This window comes from Gymnogyps californianus, chromosome 1 (genome assembly GCF_018139145.2).
Source record: "Gymnogyps californianus isolate 813 chromosome 1, ASM1813914v2, whole genome shotgun sequence".
Taxonomy (NCBI): domain Eukaryota; kingdom Metazoa; phylum Chordata; class Aves; order Accipitriformes; family Cathartidae; genus Gymnogyps; species Gymnogyps californianus.
Window position 1 is genome coordinate 73,434,851 of NC_059471.1, and position 20,640 is coordinate 73,455,490.

A 20,640-nucleotide genomic window follows, 5' to 3' on the forward strand; every position below is an offset into this window, starting at 1 on the left:
TTCCTTAATCTACCATAGAAAACACTAGGAAATATAGTAGTTAAATGCTTAAGAATCCCTTTTGCTACTTGTGTGCTGATAAGAAAATGCTTTCACGTTTTTTCTTCTTTAAAATAGTGTAAGACTAACCATTACATGATATTTGACATGTAATTAAACATTAAACTTTAGCCAAACACAGTCATCACACTCCCTCCGTCCCCAGAAAAAAAAGCAAGCAATTAATCTTTAAATCCTTTTTAATAAATGAATATTCATTCATCAATATTTTCATAAAGCATCTCTTCATCATTCCATTTTACTATTCTTTTTTTTTTTCACTGCTGAAGAATACCAAAAATACATAGATGTGCCTTAAGCAAAAAAGACTGGGTTTTAGTTTATCTTTACAATGGGATGAAATCAACTTAGAGTTAAACCACCATAATATTTCTGCTGTTTATTGACCCTTTGGGCTATAACACAAGATAGTTACAGTTTTCTTTTTTTTTAATGCCTTTTACAAACAAATGATGTGTAAATATTATTTATAGTAGTGTTGAGTTAGAAAGGAGTTAATTAGCTATGAAATACATTACTCTGGTGCAATTTGGTTCAAAGTACCATTTTTAGTCTTAAAGCCATCTATGGTTAAAATCATACACTGCAGCTAGTGTACAGGGACAAGAGCCAGAAAATGGGAGGTCAAGGCAAACACTGTTCTTAACACATGGCGGGGGGGGTGTGTGTGTGTGTGTGTGTGTGTGTGTGTGTGTGTGTGTGTGTGTGTGTGTGTGTGTGTGTGTGTGTGTGTGTGTGTGTGTGTGTGTGTGTGTGTGTGTGTGTAAGAAGTGGTGCTGGGACTGGAAGAAGGGAATTGGCAAAAAAAGGCACAAAAATGAGTGTTAAAGATGAAGTGTTAACCTTAAGTGAGATTTTCCTGGCTTTTTTCAAGTCAAACCAACACTTTGATCTGTTCAAGGTTCAAGCTGCTTGTGCCCCATGGAACACAACCAGACTGATGAATATGAAATCTCGTGAAAAAGCTGAAACGTGCAACTGCCCACTGTTTGCGATGACAGGCAAGGTGGGGAGTACGGTTTCGTGAAAGGGGCTGCAGTAACACACTGCCCGCCAGCTATGCAAAGGGTAAGAGAGGGAGAGTCCTCAGAGACTCAGTTCTCTTGCCCAGGCAGGGTCCCGAAAATGCACATTGCCTCTCTGCTCTGGCCAGACAGAATTTTCCATCTGCTTGGAAATCCCGGCTGAAACCACCGTAGAACTGATTTCAGTCGGACTGGGAGTACACTTTGCTATCACAACTAAAAAGTCTCTTCTTCTTGTTGAAGATCTCTGCCTGACCACACAATTTCTAGGAGCTGGAGCTTGAAGAAAAGAGAGAACTGTGATTAAATCATGACGGTGGGACCACTCTCTTCTTGAATCCCATTTTTCAGGGTAGTTCTTTAGGGCACTTACTGGAAGACTTGCTTGAAGATGATTTCATTAGGGTAATTTTTCTAAAGCAAAGCCTACCATTTTTAAGTTTTATTAAAATCAGATTTCTTTGTTTAATGATATTTTGTTATTAGGATAAAAGCTTGGGAGGGCTTTTCAACAATTCTACCAAACATGCACTTTGGGAGGGTGTTAATTGTTTAGTTACTTTGATTATAATGATGACAATGTGCTCTATAATCCCTTCACAGTTTGAAGAGATATTAGAGAGCTCATAATACATTGAGGTTTACCAACGGGAGCTAATACTGAGGAGCTTTTAAAAACCAAGTTTTTCTGCTCCAGCTATACAGGTTCCTTTGAGGCTCTTCATACTGTATAGTTGTCTGCAGATACAGTGCTTAAAAACTGCAGTTACAGCCACTTTGCGCCACTGCCAAGGATGCAGCAGGACTGCGGTGCTGATCCTGCACACGCCGGCAGCCGAGGTTACGGTGAACGCTGCGAGCCGGGGATCGCATTGCAGCTTTGCTGCAAGGCAACTGTGCGGAGCCCATTCCTGTTGAAGGAGCGGCCCCGAGGATGGGATTGCAACACAGACTTTGCAACCCGGGTTCATCTATGCTGAATTTCAGCCCAGAGCAAAGTTTCACAGTTCAGCTGCACATAGTCAGGGGTGGGAAGAGTAACGGACCGTACACGGCAGCAACACAAGCATCATTGCTCTACTCACAGATAAATCAAGTACTAGCGAGAACATGGGTCATTACGGAGCCAAGGCAGCCTTTTCAGTTTCATCCCTTTTTGGTGTTTTTGGTAGATGCATATCCACACATTTTTCTCCCATAGACGTCTCTAACTAGCATCCAAAGCTCGCTACCTGCCAAAAATTCCCATCGATGTCCAGAGGAAATCTACATGCAGAGAACTGGCAGGGCTAAGCCTGAATTCTTTTTTTTAGATCTACTTATGCTACTGTATTGTTATTTGAGAATGTACGTGATAGAAACACTGTTTACAAAAAATATATCTTCTTTTCTTTAGAAAGGTTTAGTTCTGATAAATAACAAATTAAGTTTACAGATCTGAAATTGGCATACCTTGACAACTACAATCTACTAGACTGAAAAAAGTTGGAATCCCGGTGAGGGAATGAATTGGGATGAAAACCAAAGTGGTCACATCTGCACGAAGGATATGTTAGAACATAGTTAATGCTGAAACAAAACATACTGTTTGCTATCTCTTGTGATCTGTGATGGCAGCACACTAGCTTAATAAGTGTACGTGTACATACTTTCAGTATATAAATAAAATATGAAAATGCTCCATTACTGAATCAAAGTATCAGAAGTGTTCTATTTGCTCAATTCTAGAGAATAAAAAGTTGTAACATCACAGAAACAAAAATATGACACAGCATGCGGTCACGATAGCAAGCACAGGGAAGAAAAATATTGAGAAAATATACTTATATGCATATTATGCAAATATATTTTACATTAACATACAATGTTATAAGAATGTTAAATAATGTGAATGCATGTTTAAAAAAGGCTACAGCTAGGTGGTTTCATGTCGAAGTAGCAAATAACCTGAGACATCTTCTATGCTTTCACTGGAATAACAATCTTTAAATCTACAGCGGATGTAGAACACATTGACAGTAGTTGAATTCTCAGCTAAATTAGACTAAAAATGTGCTATTCTCTTTCAAAATGACATGGCAGCTGGAACCAGTCCAAGGGAAGGAAAATGTGCTGTACATTTACAGTACTTACAAAAGGTTCATTTCACTGTTGATGGACACTTAAAATGCTTGTTTGAAATATTATGAACATGTATATGTCTCCAAAGACTTAGAGCAACACTCCCATGATCAGCTTGCTTACTGCAGAAGAGAAAGCAAGAGATCATTAAAAACCATGCCCATTCAGGACTGGGAAAAAACTTACTATGACATATATAAACCCAAGAAATTTTAGCAAAGAAAAATAAATTTGGCCTGATGAAATTGTAGTTGATGGCTCTGCAATATAAATGAGTTGTTAGTTTAAACTTACCAGTGTTAACTCTACCGCTTTATGATTAGTGTGTATGGCAGCATTTACAAACAATATTACTAAATACTGACTTTATACACGATTACAGCTGTTTGAAAACTTCTATGACAATCAGTTTTGTAGTGATAATATACAACACTTACTTTCTCAAGGCTTGTTTTGATGACACTTGCCATTCAGTTTTAAAAGTTCCTCTGAAGTGCATTCTATGTTAAAGTGTCCATAACCTCAGAACGAATGTGTACATGTGTGTGTGCATACATATACTTTTGCTTTGCAGTATGTGCTTTTAAGTACACACAATTCTTTGCTACATGTATTCACACATACATGAGTATGGTCTACATAGTAAAAGTTCATATATATATATATTTTTATATATAAATATATATATAAACTCTGCAGGCAAGTAGTACTTCACTTGTTATAACTGAAGTCCTTTAAAAAAGTTCAGTCACTCAGTTAACATAGTATAGCCAGTAAATTAAGTTGAAAAGAGAAAATGTGAATGGAAACACCATTCTTGACCATCTGTCAATGGCATTCACATCTGTTAGATCAGGGATTTTTATTTTCAGTTGCGAAGACCTTCTTCGTAAATGGCCCCTCTTGCTGTGGGAGCCTGTTCTTTCTGACGAACGCCTTCCAAGGCTTTCGCGATGTGAGCTTTGTTTTCTGTACTGGATTCCTGAGTTGTCAAAGGATATCGTTGAATTTCGGGCATCCGTAACGCTGGTGGTGACCTCGTTGCTTGCCACCTCGTTGTGAATTTCAAGCGATGTTAGCAGAATGTTTCCATGGGTGTCCACCTAGGGGGCAAAAATAGAAATATAAATTGTTTCAAAAGACTTGACATCTATCAGCAGAACGTGGGCATATTAAAATCTCCAAACCCACACATATTGTAAGAAAGCATGTATTCACTTTAAGCATGTGATAATCTTGGAAAAAAATGGCAATGCTCAGCTGCTTAAAATTAGGCAAGTACTTACATACTTTTACAAACAGGGTTATCATCATACTACCAACATCCAGTACAAAACCGTATTTGGCAAAACCAATCATTTTCCTCTCCCTCTAACCCAGCCGCGTTTTAAAGGATGGTGTAGTTCAGTGAAATCTCCACATTGCTGGCAATGTGGGGAGAGGGTAACGGATGGATTCTCTCTCTGCTACAGTAGGAAATTAAATTAAACTGGACTAGCTTTTTTCTATCTGGGATTTAAAACCAGATGAAAAAAGTGCCTGTAAAATTTGCTAAAATCACAAGAATAGTTCTGATCTGCTGAACTCTCTGCATTTTGCAATCACAGAGCTTATTTACAACTTTTCTCTTAAACTTTTCCTTCCAAAGTCATTTGCACAGGTTTCCAGTCACGGCACTGCTTAACTGCGGGGCTTTTCCGCCTGGGTAAGTGATCTTAAAGAGCAATGAACTTAGACGTGGAAGAAAGCTGCTGAACTGAGGAAATAGGTGGCACCCTTGCCTTCCACCTCCATATCCAAGAGGCAGTGAGCACAGTGCTGAGCACAGGTGAGCAATGCAATGCCATTTTCAGTAATTAAGAGGAAGGCTCTGATCACTTAAAGTCTGTAACAAATTCTGGGCCAGACTCTCCAGTCCCCCTGAGTAGCGACAGAGGAGGAGCAGCACAGAGTTGGGTACGGCTCCTTCAACCCGGAAAAACTTCCAGTTCCCATGAGTGGCACTGATGAGAAGTCCCGAACAATGCTGTCTTAGTCAGTATTTGGTAGCTTCAGTGGTGGGGCACCACATCCCCTTGTGCCCGTGCCCTGCATGCTGGAGGACGGGCAGAGAACACAGATGATGCAGGGATCAGCTCCAACTTTCCTGCCAGTTTTTGGGAAAGGAAAATGACAGCTGAAGGTAAAATAAATGCTCTGTGCTGGGTATTTTCAGCCAGTTAATGCATGCGTGACTCTGTTCAAGTGAACTCAGTTCCCCATGTCAGAAATAGATAGTCAATCATGGCATACAGGATAATTTCCAGTTTTACGTATACAATTTATTCATCCACAATTCATCCTGCAATTAATACATTTTTCTAACCTGCCACGTGATCTAGCTGTGTCAACTGTGCAGCAGTTGAACGTCTCATCCTAGAAGCATCTGTTTAAAAGTGGTTGAGAAAACACGCTATTGTCATGGCCTTTTGAAGTTTGTAATCATCTGATCCACGTCCTTTGCAAGCAAGCTTTGTGTGATGCATTAGAAGTATGCATAGCTATATGTCTGTCCATATGCATATAGCTTTTTTCAATCTTGTTAAAATTCTGTAAAACGGATATTTCTTTCATCAATTATTGATGCTACAGCTTAACTTTTCTCAGTGAAAACAATTATGATATAGTGTATCAATAATGCTTTGCCAAGCTTCTCGCAAATGGAAAAAGAATATAAAATGCTATGAATGACATACAGGCAAGTAGGAAAAAAAAATCCTAAGGTATCCAACAAATCCTGCTGTTGTAGGCAACAGCGCATTATGCTGATGAGTGCCTATAAATAAAAATAAACAACGTGAACCAAAATAATGGGGTGGAGAAGCCTCAGTGGTGATTAAGAAGAATTTATTTTCCCCATGGCAGAAACCCATTGGGTACAAAAGTATGAGCTTGAGGTTTGTAGAAACGAGTTCATGCTGTTGAGCAGTATCTGCAACCAGGGAATACACACAGCTGTAAAATATAGCCAAGGATATCATCACTACTTATGGTGGTCTCTGAAAAGAACTGATTCAGTTTGTTCTTTTTTTTTCACAAAGAGTACAAATTATGATCAGGATTTGTAACAGCATTGTGTAAAATATCTCCAGAATCTGCATTTTCCTTATGAAGCTTAAAACTAAATCTCTCATCCAGGCCCCCACAGCATCACATGTCATCTCCTTTCCCATCTCCTCCCAGGCTTTGAGAAATGTCCTTCAGCTTACTAAAAATGCCCCAGCAGAGACCATTTTGCTGGGCTCCACCCTGACAGCACTGCCTTCCCCTTGCAGGTCTCTACTCCCTTTCCTTCCACCACCACAGATGTCAGCTGCTCTTTCCCTCAGGGCTTCCTGATCTCTCCTGATTCTGTCTGCCACCTACATATATACAGACATTAGCCCATCCATGGGTACTTTGTCCTTCTACAACAAGCCTGGATTTTTGTAAGTAAAAGTGAGGTGTCCGCTGAAAGCTTGTATTCTGGAGGGTACACCTATGTATTTGGGCTTCTCCTGCCCAAGGAATTAATTTTATTCCACTTATTTCATTGCATTGCGTAGCCTTCTTCACCTTATCTGCCACCCTTACATGCCACCCTAACGTGGCTTCTGCCTCTGATCTGCTAGTGATGCTGCCACTTCTCACTTCTCACTGCTCATCACTGCATCTATAAATCCAACTAGTAAGGTGGTCAAGAAGGTTGCAATGTTTGTGTAAATGCTTTGTCTGAAGACACCATTATGTCCTATGAAGTTGCATGACAGCATATATTTTCTCAAAATGTCAAAGGAAACATATTTGGAAACATACTTTTGAAATGTATCTCTTTGTTAATAGAGCAACAGACTTGCATGTCAAATACAAGGAAGGAGCAGATGGAGAGAAGAAGGGGTCTGCAGAAACTGAAATCAGGCTTCTGGTCCAAAAATATTCTTGAGATCTACTCCTGCAAATTGTATTGATTCCTTCAGAGGTTTTGGATAAACCACCTAAGCCCTCAACAACATTAGAGCAATATATCCTAATGCTTTGTGACAATCTTAAGGTGATGTTGTGAAATATGAATACTTAATGCATGCAACATGTTAAAAAGTATTTGCACATAAGCATGACTTCTGAATGATTTAAGCAATGATTTAAATGACTTTGACAAATGTACACAAGCTCTCTCAATGAATAAAGAAGCAAACCAATAATGGCAGGGTATCCTGTGCAAGTTGACTCATGTTTGCCTGAATACACGGGTAAGGCAAAATCCTTCATGAGTGAACATGAGTGTTGCTCGGTGGCTCCAGGGAAAATGTTACCCCATGTACAAATAAGGATTAAGAAAAGCAGCTGAATGGATTACAGTCAGTCATGGCTACACATGACAAACAAGGCCAATGTCTTTGATAAAACTTTAGCTTTACTCCTTATGAGCCTTAGAATATAGTTTTATCACCTGGCTCAAAAATGTCACTGTCTGTGCACTGGAAATTCTGCCCAAAATATTAATGCCAGGTTGCTCTCAAACCTTGTTATAAATCAGAGAGATGACATTGTGGATTTGGCCAATTTCCCCTCACTCCTTATCATCCTTCTTTAACCTAAATATTTCTCTTTTTTGCCTTCTCTGCCAGCCCTATGCCTCCATGCTTCTTGTAGTCTCCTTTCTGCCCACCATGGCTCCACCTGAAGCCATTCATTCCCATTTCCCCACTGTGGTCTCCACTGCTGGTGCTCCCATCTCCTCCCTGACGCAAGCCAGGGCTGGTTGTTTCTATGGAGGGTTTCTCACGGAGCTCATCAAAGCAGACGGTAACAGCTGACTACCAAATCATTAATTAATTCCCTGCTGAATCAGCATGGATCCAAACACGCAAAACTGATGCTCTTATTTCAGAATCAATTTTAATCAAACCCCATCCCTCCCACCTCCGAACAACTACAGCTCCTGCACCAGGGTGAAGTGATTGAGTCTCACATAACTCCGTTTGGAGGCTGAGAAGCACGAAATGCTGTGAGATGTTTTATACACAGAAAAACAGATTCACTTTTGAAGGTTCACCATTTCTGAACTATACATATTACAGTACAAATAAAAAATCCAAAGACTCTAGCAGCCTAATGTCATTACACAAAAATGACCATAACTGAAGCCAGAAAGAGGAGAATTAAGATAAGGCTCACAAAGAACCTCTGGTCCTTGCTCTTGGAGGAACACCACGTCACCAATGGGCTCAACTTGGATTGTATATTGTAGGTATGAAACTTCAACAACCCTGGAAAGTCCTGAATCTACTTCTTAATTCTAAACAACATATTGGCTCATTTAGATGTTAGGTATTATACTTTTAAAGAAATGAAAGGCAAGAGCTGCTATTGAATACCTTTCTCCAATCAAGATTCTTGGAAAACTTCAGCTTTAATGCCAGTTTGAAAACACTTTACTAGGGTCGGGAAACTACCATAAGGCTTGATTTACTATTAGGTAGTGTCTGAATTATTTCAGGTTCATTTAGTTCTCTGTTTAATATTCCATAAATTTTAAGGAGTACTTTACAATGAAATCTCTTTTTCCTCGTAAGTCTTTCACTCTACTACACAAAAAGAAAAAGAGGAAGCATTTTGCTCAAACCCCATAGGTATGTTTAGGAGTTCATCAATCCCAAATTTTTAAATACCATGTAAACACTTTCCATCATATGAAGCAATATAAATGCAAATAGTGGGTTTAAATAACAGCGTGAAAAGCTGCCTCTGTAGTTAGTCTTGCATTATTTTACATCAAAATCACTATTCAAGTACATCATCCCACAAAATGATCTCCACTTCAAATTATAATAAAATGGAGATTATTTTTGGTGGAAATTGTAATCTAGACTCCAGCTACCTGATTCTCACCTGATCTGCCCTGGTGCAAGCGTCTATGGTTTTGCAAGGGGTAAACTACCTGGTAGCAGTTTTCATCTTCTTTACTTAGTATAAATGGCTTTCCAACATGTAGAACAGTACACGATCAGGCCCTAAGTGTTATCTGTGCTTAAAGCAAAATTCATTGACCACATTATGCCTTGGATATTTTAAAAATAATTTAAAACTGCACGCACAACAAAAATGATAGTGTTGAGTGTTCTCCCTGAGTCTAAAAGTTGATACTTCTCTCACTACCATTTTAATATGTTTATATAAAGCACAAAAAAATGAAAGAGAGAATTATGTCATATCAGCCTAGTAGATGAGCGCAGGGTAGCCAGCAGAACTGGGAAGATGGAAAGATCTTGAAAAACAAGGAAAGTATGAAGAAGAAAAATAATTAGGACCTTTCATATTAATATCACTGTTCACCAAGTAGGAATGGAGTTTGACAATTAACCTTGATGTATTTGAACAGAGAAAGAAAAGGAAATAAATGTATGGTCCTCCCTTGCCCTGTATTTCACATTGTCTGGATTCTTACAATCTCTGGGCTGTACTATGGATTGCACGTAAAATCCTTCTTACTGTCTCTGGATTTGCATCATTCGTACTTGTGCAAAGTGGCTGCAGAACAAAATTAGTACATGTATGAGTCTCCCAGTGCATACTGAATGTCTCCATCGTAAGCGCTACAGGACGAGAGTTCTTCCCACAAGAACTGTGCTCATCACCCTTGACAGATATTTTTCAAAACTTGGCACCTACTCATCACACTTACATTTCAGAAATATCCCACTGTTCAAAACCGCACCAAAAAAAGTATCCAGGAAAGATGAAGATGCACGGGAGAATACTGTGAGCTTTGCTATTCTCATATTTCCCAATTTAAACTGAGTGATAATTCTGCCACAGCAGCAAAGATATTCATTCTCAGAATAAAATCCCACTTGTGAGAAGGGGTGCTACAATTAACAATTCTTTAAAAGTGCTAAGTAGATGTAAGTGGCCTGAGCCTCTATTCTCAGCAATGCCTGGTGGGAAGCTGCCGCCTTGGCCGACAGTGGGAGTTTGAGCCAGGAATCTCCAGAGCTAAAAATACATGCAGGGACTGCCTGACAAGAAAGGCCTTTTTATAAAGGGTTATGCATTATTTTTGTTCAAAGGAAGCTCTTCCCACATGTCTGACAGCCACGGGGGGTTGAAGCTTGAATGAGCTTGTGTGATAGTTACCCTCCTGATTGATACCCTGGGGCTGAACTTTTGGTCCCACCAAACTGAAAAAGTAAATTGCCACAGCTTGAACTAAGAAGCAATATTTTTAGCAGGAGACTGTAACAAACCATAACCTCTGTGGATTGGCCCAGAAGGAGCAATGTCCAAAACACATGCTCACCAGCTGATTATGCCAGTAGCCCCTATCACAAGAGTGAGCAAGAAGTGAGAACAGGATTGCCTTAGAGCTCTCTCGTGCTGACTTAGTTGTAAATTAGGCTGTATCTGAGCCTTATTTAAAAGAAACAATTTATGTAGCAAAACTGAAAGTGCCAACGCAAACAAGAGAAACAGAATTGATCAGTAACAATGGTGATCAATTTTCAAGGGAAAACATTTTTACAGGCCACCTATTCTTTTCTGACATTTTTTCCACAAACAGAGGACTTAAATTTAGGCACCAATACCATAGGCAGAAGAAATATTTTATGAAAAATCAAGATTCAGTTCTTCCTTTATCCTCGAGCTTGTCCTCATATATGAAGCAGTGTATCAAGGTTTTCAAAAGAGAGTTTCCAATCCAAAACTGGTATGTGTATGAAAATTGGTTATACACAAAAAAGGAGCATCCTATATTTGTCTTCAGTAACTATGGTTTACTGGGACAGGCTGGAAAAGTTCAGCAAGGAATATTATTTACAGTGCATTATCTGAAATAAAGTGCGATGCAAAAGCAGTGAAAAGAAGAGCCGGCTAAGTGTGAAATTTTCTTTGTAGTCAGCTGCTGATCCACAGATGAGTCATTCGTAAAGGCTCACTCAGGTTTCATCTCATCACGAGTTCTGAATCTTCTGAAAACATTTCCAGAGATTCAGTTTAGTCAGACGTGCCTCAGTCATCATGCCACCTTCAGTAGTGCTACACGGGAGAATACAGGGCAGAGTTTTCCTCTCCCCACTGCTTTTCTTTGTCACCTCTGCAACGTGAGGACACTGGCTGTGCCGTTTCCATGCTACGAGGGCTGTTCTTTCCCTTGTGCCTGGAGCTATTGGGCTCATTGGCTTTAACACACGGGCAGAGCTGGACAGAAAGCCGTAACGGGAGCAGTGAAGCCAACAGGCAGCTCAGTGACCGCAGCTGGTGGAGCCCTCCTCAACACAGCAAGCCTCAGTGGCAGCAGATCAGGAACAACTCAGAAGTGCCTAAAAGCTTGGTGTTGGAGAGGCACATCCATAGCAGCAGCATCAACATGGAGATGGCTGTGCCAGTTTTGGCTTTTCAAACCCATAACCTCTGATGCAGCACAATGCAAATGCATTAGGAAGCAGAGTTACTGAGCATGAACAGCAGCTGCTTTGCAAAGCAATTATCAAATAAAACACAAACATCCCCACATCTGTGGATTTTGTGGCCTATAATATTTTTGTTATTAAAATTCTCCTGCTCTACAACCAAGTAAGACTAGGAAAGCATGAAAAGCCCTTTTGCTACTGTAAGAGGAGTGTTTATAACCAAGCCTGCTAGCTTGCACGCCAGACTTCAGCTCTCTGACGCGTAAAAAATGAACTACAACACCAGTGTCCATGCTGGTTCTACTGCTTTCCATGGGCTAAAATACTCCTGAGTGAAAACAACATAGCATTTTCCCTCATCGTCCTCTGGTTCCCTTTGCCTGAGAGACAGACACTGCCTCAGCAGCACTCCCAGTCTCGAGTACCATAAGAGCAAGGCCCAAACTCAGGGCCTGAACGCCAGACAATATGTTGTGCTGCCTCTGCTCTGCTAGTGCTGCCTCCCAACACAAACAAGCGACTTCCACAGCACTGCAGCCCCTCCTGTCTGAGCACTGACTCAGGCTGGACCTGATACAGCACAGACTTGTTCTGTCACCACATCCACAGGTTACAGCATCTGATGTGGAAAATAAATGGACTAATATTTATCTATTTATTTGGTTTGGTTTGGTTTTTTTTTTTTTTTTCCCTAGTGTCCTGAGCCAGCACTCTAGGTCAATGACAGGGAGCCCATGCACACAGTTTGTATACAAGCAAATTCAATTACTAAAACAAAACAGCAACACAAATCAACCCAAAATGGTAGTCTTAGAGACAAACTAAAAATAATGTCTTTTTCCAGTTTTATATCTGAACCCTTTTCAATCTTCTTTCCAGCACAGTGTACATTTTGACAGTCATCAAATAGTGGCGACAGCTGCAAAGGGGGCTGCCTGTTTTTAGGCACTCTCCCATTCTTTAAAAATGTTGCTCAGCCCCAAATCATGTGAGATTTGAAATATTTCCCAGGATTAGAAACCTTCCCTGTCTGAATGGAAATACATGCCATGGAAGCCTGAATCCTCACCAAAATGAAAAAAAAAAAGATAATTTCATTGAACTCGCACAAGGTAGTCTTCATCTGTGGCTCTGAGCCTCCCTTACTGTGCAGTATGCCCTCCAGTTTGTGAGCCTCTCCCAGGACATCCAGCCCCTGAGTCACAACTCTAAAGCAAGAAGCTAGCAAATGCCAAGCAGCCGGTATTTCCATCAGATTCAATGATCTTCAAGAGCCACCAAAGAACAGGTTGGAAGTTAATGCCTCTTTACCGCCCCTGAAGAAGTCAGAGCCAAGGTTGCAGAGCTCTCAGGTACTGTCTTCCATGGCAAGTATGTTAAAAAGTCTGGCATGACCACCTGTCCTGCTACATCCATGGATGCCTGTACTGCATGGTACATGGCAGGCATGATCCAGAACTGTGGAAACCATTTTCCTGCTTCAGGGCTATGGTGTCTGGAAGCCCAGGTAAACTTTGTCCAAAGTAGATCTGCTAGATGGATTTTCCCTGAGCTGCTCATCCTGAAAGCAACAGGACCTCTTACCTGCTCTGAGCAATTCCCTCTACTTTGCATTTGCCAGTGTTTTTCAAATCAGAAGTTCAGATTTGACATCCTACACCCACTGAATCTGCATTTTCTGTCTATGTTTTGTTTCAAAGGAAGATTTCTGATCAGCTCCACCTAATGTCCCTGTCTTTTCCTGTTGTATGCTGGCACTGCTTCTCTGAAGGCACCAAATCCAGTGACTGCAACAAAGCTCTGTTGACTTCACCCGCTGAGGCCTGGAGACAAAATGTTTTCCACAGAGAATGGAACCATACCTCATTATTTATCTTAGATCATTTGAACAGCAAATATTCAGTCAGTATGACTATATGTGTTTCTACAAAGCATACAGACTTCGCTTTCACAGCTGGGACTACAAGGGACAAAGCAACACACTCTTCTTTCAGCTCTAGTGTGCTGAATTTGTATCCTAATTTCATTCATGCATGGTTGATATTAAACCAGCAGAAAAGTCAGAAAAGTCCACAATATTTGCTTAGGATGGTCCAGAAAAAAAAGGTTGTAAGTCAAAAGCAAGAAAAAAAAAAGGGTTGATATATGGCATGATCAGATCTGAGATATAAAAATGACATGATCCGGGTATGAAAACCCCTCATTTTCTTTAGTTGAGGTTTATATGCTTCTTTTGACAATATAGACCAATTGATCTCAAGACAGAAGAACACTCAGGCACGGGATGCTATTGGGCCCATTAACAAGACTTGTACTGAATTATGTAAATCATTTAAATGGATGAGATTCACCAGATGGTTTCCATTGGGAGAGCTGAACCTTAGTGCATACATCTGCATTACCTGCTTGCAGCTAAAATCTTCTCCATTACTTTCAGTTGTGATACTCTTTTTTTTTCCCATCTGCTTTTTTTATTATCATAACTATTTATTTTTCCAGCAAAGGGAATTAATTCTTGCTGCTAGCTTAGTCCTAAGCAGTGCTGCCAACTGTGATGAGAAGTTGGTTTCATAATATAATGGACAAAAATGAGTTTATTGGTTCAAAAATTATTTCACAGATATGAGTGTCGATAATTAGGTGTAGTTCTGCATTACATTTACTATAGCAGACAGAATCATTAGGATCAAAAATGCAGCTTGAAAGTACTTTTATGATACCGATATTTAATAAACAGGTAGTAGTTTTGTCACTGTGAACTCTTCTAATTTATAGCTGATAGAAAAAACAGTCTTACGCAACAAAACTGAACGAAAAAGCCTCACTGGGAGCATTTTAGCCAAAAAAGATGTTCTATTCAATGACATGACTTGCTAACATCATATAGTGTTGAATACCTTGAATTTTTCTTCCAAAGGGAAAAAAAAGGGTATTCATTGGATGAAGTAATACTCCAGACACGGAAATAGGCTGGAGTGTAATCAGCACAGACCATGCCAGTACTGTGCTTCAGAAATCAATCTGAAAGTTTCTCTAGGAATCATAATTTTCTGCTGGTCTTAAACAGCAGCAGATGACAATGCCACACAGAGCAGTTCAGCTATGCTGGCCAATTAATTAGCATGGCAGAACTAATCCTTTATCAGTTCTCTCCCATTTTAAATGTGTCTGCTCTAACTGAAGTGAGAAAAAGTATGCTCAGATCCTGGATTCCCTTACGTAGGTACTGAAACAAAATCACAGTTAAATTATATTTGATTTAGACAAATAAATGCCTTTGTAGATCTGAGTCTTTATTTTCAAGCCAGCTGCATTCCCATTGTTTTCTTCTTCTTACAGTTACTTGTCATACAGATCATACTCACTTGATTTCTGTATGCCCAAATATATTCTTCTATGTAGGTTCTTGAATATAAAAATGCCAAAGCTTGCCCACAAAAAGAAGATGTGGTTGGTGATGTTTTTACGCAAGCTTTTTTTGTTTATTATTTCATACTGTTAGTTTTTGTAATAAAAGAGAGACTATATATAGATTAAAGAATCCTACCCGGTTGCCTTCAAACTTTGAGCGATCGTTGTTTGCCTTTGCTGTTTTTTCTGCAAGTTTCTTCTGCCTTTGAGGGCCTTTTCCGAAGAAAATGTAGTTGACAAAGGCGTATTCAAGTAAGGCCAAGAAGACAAATACAAAGCAGCCCATGAGATACATGTCAATGGCTTTAACATACGGAATTTTAGGCAAAGTCTCTCGCAGATGAGTGTTGATTGTTGTCATAGTCAGCACAGTTGTAATTCCTACACAAAGAAAAAAAGAGCACATATCTTACAACTCCAAGCATACCATGCTTCAATTTTATTTTCCTTTTTGGCAAATTTGCCTTGTCAGTGTGAAGAAGCTTAAAAATTTTTGAAAGGTATCTCACAGGTGACATCACTGCAAATGAAAGCAAAATTAAAGCTTGATGGATTATTATTCTGTTACAATATTTCCTTCATATGATCAGGGGGAACAGCTAACAAGGGGGCCTAGCACCACTGCCGTGAGTTAACGTAGCGTCATGGAAGTCCACGTAGCTGTACCGAGGATCTCTTCCATGAAGACCAAACTGATCTGCAACAGGAAGGCAAATAGTCTGCCAAGCATTAAAAGGTGTGCTCTTCCAGCATTGTGCTGCTCAACACAATGGAGAGAAGTTTTTAAAAAGTAACAAAACTAATTAGGGGTCTGGACAGATAACACCATGTGCACATATTAAGGCAGAGTGTTCGTATAGATGGTGAAAGATTCCTCTCATGTAGTTCTAAATTTCTAAGAGTTAAGCAGTTGGTTGAAGTTAGTCCTGTAGGGCGCCCCTGTAGTAGATGGAGAGAGACGGGCACCTTTCTAGAGCAGTTCTTCCCATCTAATTTAGACACCTATTTCAGGAAAGGGCAATATAGAAAAGGGATTTGAGATGACTAGTTTAGAGCAGTAGTCTAATTTTTACATAGAAAGAAGTGAGATGAACAGTGAGAGGCAGACAGGTATGTGCATTTGTGGAAAGAAAAAGCCAAGGAGGGAGAGCAGCATTTTTATAGTGATCGACTGGACACTAATAAAGTACCTAGAAAAATCTATAAGGTATGTCAAATCCTCATTTATTTACCTAAGGATGGACATAGCACCTGAAAATATATTACAGAGCATTGTTTTGAAAAGCTGGTAAGAAAAGCAAATTTATTGTCAGTCTGCTTGAATTCACAATAAACTGCAGGGTCTGTATCTCTGCTGGAAATTTTATGGGAATCGCAAATCACAGGTGGCTGAAAACACTGATTTGTGGAATAAGACTACATTGGTGAAAGAGGCAAGCCGTTCTAATAGGTCCCCTCCATTACTATTTTCTCTGATTCTATAATTATACCATTAGTTTGTAAGTAGTCACTAAAATGCAAGCAGAACAAAAATAAAGAATGAAAGAGAATTTCTGCCATATTACAAAGAACAGATTCTTTTACCTGAAGAGACAGAAATAAAGACAATGATGTAACTCAAAATCAAGCTGTCAGTGTAAACAGCGTCACTCCAGGGAATTGTAGTAGTAGCCTATGAGGTTCTGTAACAGATATTTTGTATATTTAGTAGGTCAGTGTCATGCGGTTTTCAGGCTTTTCCTCTAAACTGTGAAACAAGTGTGTGTTGATGTCAGACGTTTCATGGCTTGAAATACAGCGGAGACACACACAGCACAAGCTTGTTTAAAAATTGCATTGGGTATAACTCACCCTACTCTGCAGTAAAATGAGGAGTATAGCTGACACATTATTTTTACCTAAAGAAACTTTGACAATGTCTCTAGAAAACCTCCATGCCAGCACAAGGAACAGGGGTGAGAAAGCTGGAGGACTGCAGCAAACACTATCATACGTTTGCAGCCCCAGGGATCTCTCTAGCCTGAATTAGCTTCTTTCTTTGTAGGATTACCTGCTGCTGCTTCCCATAAGGGATTCCAAAAGTTACCTAAGATCAAATTGATTTTTGTATCAGAAATCCCACAGATTCCTTTTAACACACCCTTGGCATCTCCCTATCATCCCACAGATGCTTACCAAAGCCTAGGTCAACAAGGGACTTACTTAGAAGCCTGCCCAGCGGGTGTTATAAAGCCCACATTTTTGGTGTCTGTTTCCAGGCTGTGATCTCGATTCCAGAGATAAATCCTTAAACACCACACAGGGAGAGTTTGGTGGCTCTCCTGGCGATCCAGAAGATTAAGCCCACTGAATAGAAAGGCGGCTACCACTAACCAAAAGGAAATATGTCCCCTGGGAGATTCTGCTGACATCCTGCAGGCAAATGCCCTTCTGAAGATCAATAATTTATTTTAAAGCACAGCTGGAAGACAAGCAGCTGACACTCACCTATCATACAAAAACAGGATAATCTTGTGATTACAGCCCTTCCCAAAAGTGAGAACTTTTGAGATTATTTTCCTCCTCACTCAAAGGACTGAATTTAGGAACTTCTAGGGCTAACTAGCAAAAACTCAGTTTTGAACAGAATTGATGGTTTTGAATATTTCTCTTGAGATCAGCCCTATATCAGCCTCTACCTGCAGCGTCTATAGCACATAGTCTCTGGAATGAGCTGGCCTTTGCTCCATGCCTGGGTTTCTCTGTTGAGGGAACTACTTGGTTCAGTGCAGCCTGGACGGCAGACAGTGTGTGCAGCGAGGGACCAGGGACAGGAGCAAAACATGGAAGTGAGTGAACTAAAATCAGGCTCTTTCTGAGAACACAGGCTTCCTGCAGGAGTTGAGTAAAAGCTTGTCTCCATGTCTCTAAGAATGACACAGGGATTTCTTCCTCTAACAAGCACCTAAGCCAGTAGGCCTTATCCTCCTCTGAAATGAGCTTTTCAGAGCTAGTTACAGATGTCCAAAGGTGCTATATTGCCTTTAAACTTTGATACCATTTCATATCAGCTTCAGACTCATAAGAGTGGCTATACAAAGGAACACAGGATTAGACCCACGGTACTGAACTTCATTATACGAACATCAGGTGATACAAGACATAATCACCAAGGCTCTAATTGTTTTCTCAGAAGAACCTATTAGATGGATTTTTGTCCTCTCAAAAGCACTTTTTATCAATTGGAAATAGAACATTTGGGCTCCTGAGCTTGCTTTGAATGTACTCTCTGACTTTTGTTCTAATATTTGTGTTATCACAGTACAGTACTTGATGAACTTGTGCTACACAGAAATAGGCCACATGAGACAGTCCTGTTCCTTAAACAAGGAAAAACTGTGTGAACCCATTATAGAAGGGCGTGGAATGTCACTGGGTTTGGTAACTTCTGTCTAACCATCTGTTCTCTGCAGTCCTGGCCAGTATGTAAAATATAGATGCTGACTGACGTGTTTGAAGTGCTCCCCTCAGTCATAATGTCTCCAGGGTGGATCTTTGGTATCCAGCAGTTCATTTATGAATACATCAGAGCTGTTTGGACTCTATGTCCCACCTCCCATTTAGCTACTACTTACCTGCAACCTGCTGAACATGCACTAGCTGCTGAGTGGTAATGCCAGGCTGTGTCATGCCCATATGCACCAGCTAATCCACAGTATCTGTAGAATTACTGTACAGTAACTGCAGTTAATCTACAATATCTTCAGTTACCCAAGTTCAGATGCTAGGACGTAATATGATATTGCACAAAGGTATAGCTGTGGCTGCCCAGCCTACTTTGGTATGTGCGGCCTTGGGAGGTACAGGGTACAGAGATGAGGAATCATGTGGACATGGGTTGGAGTCCCGGTTTGCTGTGGTACATATCAGAAAAATAAGGGAACTAGGGAATACATTCCTGTTTTAAGAAGAGAAGAGAGTATAGCAAGAAGTTATACAGCATAGGCTCAGTGTCAAGTTTTGGGTAGGAAGGTATGTGCTATTGGGAAGCACAGGGTCGAAGATGGGTTTTGGGATGAGATGAGAGGCAGCAGTAGTTATAAGGATTTATGGATCCATTTAATCTTCCTTGTCTATAGCTACCCCTGAGTATGCTTCTGTAATAGATGAAATATTTCCTGTGAGATATTTTGAAGCCACCTTCCCTTATCTAAAGGACACTTTGATCTGAAAAGGTCTTGGACAGGGATCACTAATCTGTGCCAAATCCATGTTTTTCTGCCATGAGGTAAACGGCACTTTAAGCTGTCATAAAAATGCACTTAGCATACCATGCATTCTGAGGGTTGGGCGGGGTGTCATGGTCCATAGCTTGATGTGCCCCCGCGCTCTGAACTAGCACGTGGTTCTTGAGGTCTGTTTCTACCACTGTCAGTTAAAGCACCCGGGACCTCAGGAAGAAGCTTGGAGCCACACTTGTCTTCCCACACTGAGCTGGACTAAAAGCCCACGCTCAAGCCCTTGGAGTATGATTCTGGAGCTGGTCCCCTCACTGAAGCTACTGACAACAACATTAACTTTGATGAGAACAAGGCTGGGATGCGTATGAGCAGCTCATGTCAGAGACGCAGTGGTAGCTACATTCTTGCATGCAGGGGAAACCACCACTTTTGAGGCAATACTGGATGACATGATTTTGACGTAAATGAATTTGGAATATCAAAACACTGACATCATGTTACAGTCTTTAACAACCTCTGAAGGCTACATTCAGTCTGACATTTTAATGTCCCACTCTTTCTTAGCACATACCAAGGGCAACTCTTGCTGCTGATGCATCATAATTGATCCAGAATGACACCCATGATAAAATGGTAATCAGTATGGAGGGCATGTAGGTTTGAAGAATAAAGTATCCAATATTTCTCTTCAACCTGAAGCTCAGTGAGAGTCTTGGATAGGCACCTGAGGAAAGGGAGGGGAAAATAGCGTTATTTATACTGAAGAAAAGACACTTGCAGATAGTTGTCTTCAGTTTCCGTAGAAACTAAAGCATGTACATTTTATGGGGTAGTATGACATCTGCAGAACAGTAGGGAAAACGCCTTCACTGTATTACTGGTTGGTATTAAATGAAACCTTGCAGTGAATATAGGGATATCCAAGCAATTTGTATTTGGGAAGAAAAGAGAGAGAGCAAGTTATTCTAGATTATTGAACAGATGGGTGAACACCGGTCAGTTTTTAAAAACAGATGCTTAGGTTTCCAAGTAAAATGCTTATCCAAATACACAGTTTTATGTATAGTATTTATATTGAGAGGATTAGTAATGTGCATAGTTTTTTATTTACATGGAAGAGTTGTTCATGAGATGGTACTACTTAATTACATCTGAACTATGAGAAACATGCTACCTGTGGTGTCAAAAATAAATTGTAAAAAATCCCAGTAAGGAAAAGCCTTCAGACCAGATCCTCTAACATCAATTAGAGCTGGACAGAATTTTTCTTCCAAAAATATTTTATGCAAAAAAAAGACGATTTTGTATGTGTGTGTACATATATACAGTATATATATAGGAGTCATGAATTACTACAATTGGAGCAAATAATGA

At 40.1% G+C, this 20,640-nt stretch overlaps 1 protein-coding gene across 2 annotated transcripts in view; it reads right to left on the reverse strand.

Moving 5' to 3' along the window:
• Positions 1 to 3,958: 3,958 nt before the first annotated feature.
• The window catches only part of GABRB3 (gamma-aminobutyric acid type A receptor subunit beta3), a 197,736-nt gene continuing 181,054 nt past the window's right edge, over positions 3,959 to 20,640 (reverse strand). For both annotated transcript variants that reach the window (XM_050894733.1, XM_050902687.1), the window contains 3 exons: positions 19,838 to 19,990; positions 15,183 to 15,427; positions 3,959 to 4,309 (listed from right to left, as the gene is read on the reverse strand). In XM_050894733.1, the coding sequence (XP_050750690.1) occupies positions 3,959 to 4,309; positions 15,183 to 15,427; positions 19,838 to 19,990 (749 nt within the window). The remainder of the gene's footprint in view (positions 4,310 to 15,182; positions 15,428 to 19,837; positions 19,991 to 20,640) is intronic.